General features: G+C 58.0%; 1 protein-coding gene across 1 annotated transcript; it reads right to left on the bottom strand.

The window, feature by feature from the left end:
• Positions 1-378: 378 nt before the first annotated feature.
• Positions 379-5,822, bottom strand: RFLNB (refilin B). The gene is made up of 3 exons (XM_024565227.4): positions 5,453-5,822; positions 2,596-2,705; positions 379-900 (listed from the first exon to the last, which is right to left on the bottom strand). Exons 1-3 carry the CDS (start codon positions 5,666-5,668, stop codon positions 570-572), a joined length of 657 nt encoding a protein of 218 aa, XP_024420995.3. The 5' UTR covers positions 5,669-5,822; the 3' UTR covers positions 379-569.
• Positions 5,823-6,000: the final 178 nt, after the last annotated feature.

Here is a 6,000-nt window from a genome sequence, read left to right on the forward strand (position 1 = left end):
TTTAGAGAATGTGAAGCGTTTTGGTTAACAGGAAATGGACATGGAAATGGAAATACAGAAGGGAATGGAGCGCCACGCTCCACACAGATGGAACCCACGTGGGCGCCGCAGCTTACCGCATCGGCACCGCTGTCGGAGCAGTGAGGACGCCCCGGGCTGAAACTTCTTAAAGCTCACTTTTTCCATTCCAGAGACTTTTTCCACGCTCTTTCTCAGACACGCTGGCCAGTGGAAGAGGAGCTCTTCCCTCCCTCCCTATTTCAAACCGTGGCCCTTTTCCTTTTGCTGTAGTCTCTCTACTTTCTCATCAGATTGAGACTGGGGGAGGGGACGGAACTGTGCAGCAGCACCCTAGAAATACACTCCTTTTAAAAACAATTTGACCGCTTTTTAAAAACCAAATTCTCTCAATTACGATAAGATAGCGTGACATTTTTTTCTTCCCCAGGCTGGGCTTAGAGGTGTCTCTAGGTTAGATTCCCGGGGTCATGAATGACACTTGAGGGTGGCATGGCCCAACGTGACTGGGGCAGCGGGGGAGCCGGTCCAGCCCCCCCAGCTTGCTGGAGTCAGCTCTCATCCGAGAGGCAATCGCCCCCCAGGAACTCCGTGGCCTCCAGCTCCACGCTGGACAGGAACCTCCGCAGCGTCTTGCGGCAGTTGTAATCCAGGGTGGTGGTATAGACGGCCTTGGGGTACTTCGGGTAGACGATGGTAGTGCTGAGGAAGCGGGCGGGCTTGTGGCGGGGCTCGAAGCGCAGCTCGGCCTTGTAGTTGCGCCACGTGCTGTTGGGGATGCAGGTGACCGTCTGGCTGCAGGAGGCCATGGCCAGGCCCAGGGGCAGGTGGACGTCGTCAATGAAGTGCCGCTCTGAGTCGTACCTGACTGAGGAAGTGTACCTGGGTGGGAGATGGAAGGCAGCATGATGGTGTTCCTCTGAGCTAGGGGCACTGGGGTCCCTACTCTGACCCTCGACCTCTTGTGGGGAGCAAACCTTCCGATGTGGGGACTCCAGTTAGAAGCACCATAGTTACTGAAGCCCTTCCTGTGTGGCACTATTCGAAGCGCTTTACTTCTAGGATCAATTTAATTGTCCTGGCAACCCTGGGAGAGGTCATCAAGGCACAGAGGGCTAAGGTCACAGTGGGACTAAGTACTGGGGGCTGGGATTTAAAATCAGGTGTGCAAGATTCCAGAGTTCACGGTGCGCTCACTGCTTCTCTGCGGGCAGCAGCCCCTGGAGTCTGCGCCCACTACTTGAGTTGTGAGAGCCCCGTCAGGTCACCGACCTTACTCTGAACTTCTCTAAGCCTCTGTTACCTTGTCCTGGAAAAGGCGCCCAGGAAGGACTGGGCGGAATGTTCACATAGCAAGTGCTGTCGGTGGTAATTGTTATATCACAATGTGAATTCTACCGCCACACTAGGAGTGAACAGTTTTGCTGTCCCCTGAAGTGATCAATTAGCTCTTTAAAGGGAGGATGAAGGAACCCAGAACCCCTGGATGCTGCTTCTGAATGCTCGGTGATACCAAGTTCTAGCACTTGGTCCACCTTGGCCTTTAGTTTGGAGACCCCCTCAAACCCAGGGACTCTGAGACCTGACCTTCTCCATCAAAGTCAATTACAATCTTGATTTCCATAAAACCCCCAAACGTCAGTGTTCCTCAAGCAGCTACTTTGTTACATTTAAAGTCCTTCTTTGGTAATTTGGGGGTTACTTTTCTTTACATATGAGCAAAGCATAGTTCATTTTCCTGTATAACTATTACAGCTTCCTAAGTGCTGAAATATATACGTAGGCACATCCAACAACACCGCCCCCGCCCGCCCCCACCCACCGGCCAGGGAGTGAGAATCAGCATTCTTTTCAACGGGCCGGAGAGGAACGCCTATTCTCCTTGGGCAAGTAGGTAAGAAGCTGGTGAAAGCTAATGTCATGAAGTCATGTCCTCATTTTGTTCAAAATACAAGCTCTGCAGGAACAAAGGGCTGAACTGCTCACCTCCAAACTGGTGAGCCTGCTTTGTTCCACGTCAAAGGGCCCTTTGTGTCGAGGCAACTGAAACTCCAGCTATAAAACCACCAGCTCCCAAAAGTGAAATTCCTTTCTCTAAAAAGACGTATCTTGAACAGAGCCTCTCAGTGAATCCCTGCCCCCAGATAATCCTGGATGAGATACATTCCCAAAGAAGAATGATACTTCCCCAGTGAAATTATAAAATCAAGGCTACAGCACCTTGAAGCAGGTTGGGAGGTTGGCGGGGGGTGGGGAAATGGGGACCAGCTTCTGGAAAGAGGAATTTATTAGGAAGTTTTCAACATCTGATGGCCGTGACATACGAGGTACAAAAAGCAACTTGTAGGACTTTATATGTAACATGAGCTTGTTTTTACTTCAAAAAGGGTGTTTGTGTATTTAATTGCCTAGAATGCACCAGAAACTCTGAAAGTGTGCCCCGGAGCTACGAATAGTCACTGGCACACTCTTGTGATACACTCATTTTAAAAGATAAAAAAATAAAAAGTATTCATTTCTGGAATTAAAAAGTGAAAAATTTAAAAATAAAATAAAATCAGAACCTGCTATGTTTACCTTACTTCCGTTGGTGGTAAGGGGTCAAACTCCACTCCTTCACCAAAGGACAGGGGGCATAACTTGGGCGCGCAGGCAGAAGCCGGGGGCGTGGGGAGCGAGGCTGAAGGCTGTGAGGATGGAGAACGCAGTTAGACCGCGGGCTGATCCACCCCACAGCAGGCCCCGGCGCTGAGCACCCAAGTTGACTCATGCCCCCTCCTGGGAATGATGCCGGAGAAGGGCTGGCCCACAGCATGGAAAGAGCAGTGGCCAGAGATCCAAGAGCTCTGGGTTTGAATCCCAGATCTATCAAGAACGTGCTGTGTGGCCCCACAAGAGCCACGTCACCCGCTCTCGGAGACCTTGTCTTGCACCCCAAGGAGGTGCCCCTTCCACACCAAGGTTCCGTGAAAGGCTGAAAGGAGGAAATACACTTGAGCTCAGCGACATCGCCCAAGCCCGGCCCAGGGCCCACTGCGCCACCCCGCAGCAGGGCGGGCAGGAAACCCTCACCAGCTGGGGCTCCACGAACCAGAAGCCTCAATCATGTGCCCCCAACCCTGTCATTGTCTCAGCAACACTTTCGAGAAGGCCAAAGAAAACCATGCTGCCAGGGATATTTTTACACTGCAGAGTGGGGACAACCTCCCCCACCCCCTCTGCCTCTGCAGAGAGCAACACCCAACCAAGAGGGAGGGTCCGCAGCCTCCTTGGTAAGATGAGCCCCAAGAAGTTCTCTGTGCCACTCCCCACTCTCCAGAAAACTCGAAGAGCTGGGGTACTGCGTGCCCGAGGTGAACGGGCTTCCTATCGGGTCAAAGCTTTGGACTTTCTGCTTCGTCAAGCAGCCTGAGAGACAGTTCCACCCTAGACACAGGTGCCAGCTCTCCCTGGATTTCCATGTAGGGCCCCTTGGGTCCCCAGGTTATGGGGGAATCTGTCATTTTCTTTGCCAGATTTGAGAGAAGGACCCACACTTGGGCCGGGGTGGGGAGGTGGCAGCCCCACCATCACTCTTCCAGGACAGGGAAGGTCGAAGATTGGCTCTAAGACATTGACCGTGTTGCTGGGACAAGGTGTCACTGGAGGTGTAGGTTGGAAATACAAAAGCCAAAGGGGACCAGGGAGAGGGCCTAGCACCTGGATTTGGGTGGAGAGTTCAGTAAGCCCCCGCTGGGGCGGGGTTGTGGGTGAGAACCAAGGCCAGCGGATGGGGGGCGGTGAAGTGTGGGCACTGGCTGCTGCAGAGCTTTCGGGAACAGCCCCCAGTCGTGACAGTGGGCCCTGCTCTGCCCCCAGCTCCCTGGCCGCCAGACATTTCCCAACTGAGCAGGGGCCTTCCAGACGGTCCCGGGCTGCATGCAGGATGACAGGGCCACGGGAGTAGACGTGTGACTCTCCAGCACTCACATTGCAGCCTTCTCTCAGGCATCCACGCAAGCGCTCGGTTCCCTCGCCTCCGCCTTCTCTGCCCCCTCATCCCTGCCCACCCGCCGGACACACACTGAGCACACACCTTGCTGCAGGTGCAAGCTGGGAGTGGGGCAGGGCAGCAGGACTTCTAACAAACACTCGGACAAGGTGCCACCAGGGAACAGGGATGAAGCCCGCAGACTCTAGCATGGCTCTGGGAAGCATCAAGGAAGACCTCCCAGAGGAGGTGACAAGCTGGGCACTGAAGAGCCAGCAGGGCTTTGACAGGTGGAAAGGCTGAGTGGGTGTTGAGAGAGGCTGAGCGGGATGGGCTTGGAGAAAAGGCATGCCAAGTGGAGGCAGCAGCCTCAGAGGCACCAGCCTGCGGTCCGGAGATGTGGAAGACGAGGCTAGAAAGAGCCAGATCCTGGGGGGTTCTGAAGGCAAAGCTGAAGCTCGTGCTGCCTTCCGTGGAGATGAGAGAACGCAGTGATCTCCACGGAGAGGCAGGGTCAATGGGGCAAAAATTCCACACACCATCGAAGTGTGTGGGTTCTTCAGGAGCAGCAGCTGCCACTGACTACCTTACCCAGGGGACAGGGCTGCAAACACCCGCTCCCTCCCAAGGGGCGGGCTGGGGTGAGGGCCCCTCTCCCAGCTTTGACTGAAGGCAGGATGTGGGCTCCCCTGAGCGCTAGGTAAAGGCAATAAACATCGCCACCTGAGAGACTGCTAAGGCAAAAGAGACTTGGTGTTTTTCTTTAAAAAAGAATTTTAAAAGAAAATAAAAGTATTCATTTTTGAAAGTTTCCACCCACCTAAAGTCCTCCCACCCATCACGTGCCAGACACGGGTTAGGTGGCAGAACAACGGGGGGCACAAGGAAGGGGGAGGCTCGTGGGGTGACTTTTCTCAAAAGGTCCCTCCAAGGCGACTAACGCAGTCCCCAGAAGCTTGCCCCGTTCGCTGTCTGAATCCAGGAGCTGGGGAGCCAGAGCACACTCCTCTCCCCAAGACCAGCGGGAAGGTGTAAGGCCCCCGGGAGCCGCCGTCGGCAGGGGCAAAGCCCCGGAGGCAGTGCAGGGCCTGCAGTCCGGGGAAGGCTGGGCTTCCCTCTTGGTGTCCCCAGGCCCCTTCCAGGACGGCCGGGGCAGGAATGTGGCCGAGCCGCAGCCAGGCAGCACCGGAGGCTGCCACCCCGAAGGGAGGAGGCAGCGGATCGCCTCTCCCCGGGGCTCCCGCGCCTCCCAGGCGATGACAATTTTCCAGCCACTGGCTCCAGCTGGCCAGGCACTCGCAGCGCTCCCGCCCCGGGCTCCCAGCTTTGGCCACGCCGTCCCGACGGGAGGGTGGCGGCGCCGACAGTGCGCCCCGAAAGGGGCCGCAAGACCCGCTGGCAGTCTCCCGGGGCCCGGCTGCAGTTGGGATGGGGGACACAAGGGGCCAGAGGGGAGCCACTCACCAGGACCGCGGGGGTCGCCGCCACGTCGGGCTCCAGCGTTCCGGGTGCCGGCGCGCGCTCCCCGCTGCCGCCGCCGCCCCCCGCCGCCGCGAGCCCCCAGTGGCTGGGGCTTGGGCTGGGGGGCAGCCCCGAATCCGGGCTATCCAGGACGCCGTCGCCCTTCTTCTTCGTGTCCACGAGCTCGGGCACATCCTGCAGGTTCAGCCGGCCCACCATGGCTGTGCGCGCCGCGGGGCCCGCGCTGGGGCCGCGGACTAACGAGGGGCGCAGATGCGGGCCGGGGCCGCTGCCCGCCCGGCAGCCCTGCGCCCTGCCTGCCCGCCGCCCGCGCGCGGTCCAAGTCTGGCGGGCTGCCGCGCCCGGGCCCGCCCTCCGTCCTCCGCCCCGCCCCGCCCGCCGGGCCGCCCCGCACAGGCCGAGCCGCGAGGCCTGGCGCCAGGGGCCGCTGCGCCTCCGCGGTGCGCCGCCCTCGCTGCGTCCCGCCCGGCCGCCCAGCCCGCCAGGAGCGACCGATCCCAGCACGCCAGGGGCTCCGGGCTGGCCTCCCC

The sequence above is a fragment of the Desmodus rotundus genome, chromosome 9, assembly GCF_022682495.2.
Source record: "Desmodus rotundus isolate HL8 chromosome 9, HLdesRot8A.1, whole genome shotgun sequence".
Lineage (NCBI taxonomy): Eukaryota > Metazoa > Chordata > Mammalia > Chiroptera > Phyllostomidae > Desmodus > Desmodus rotundus.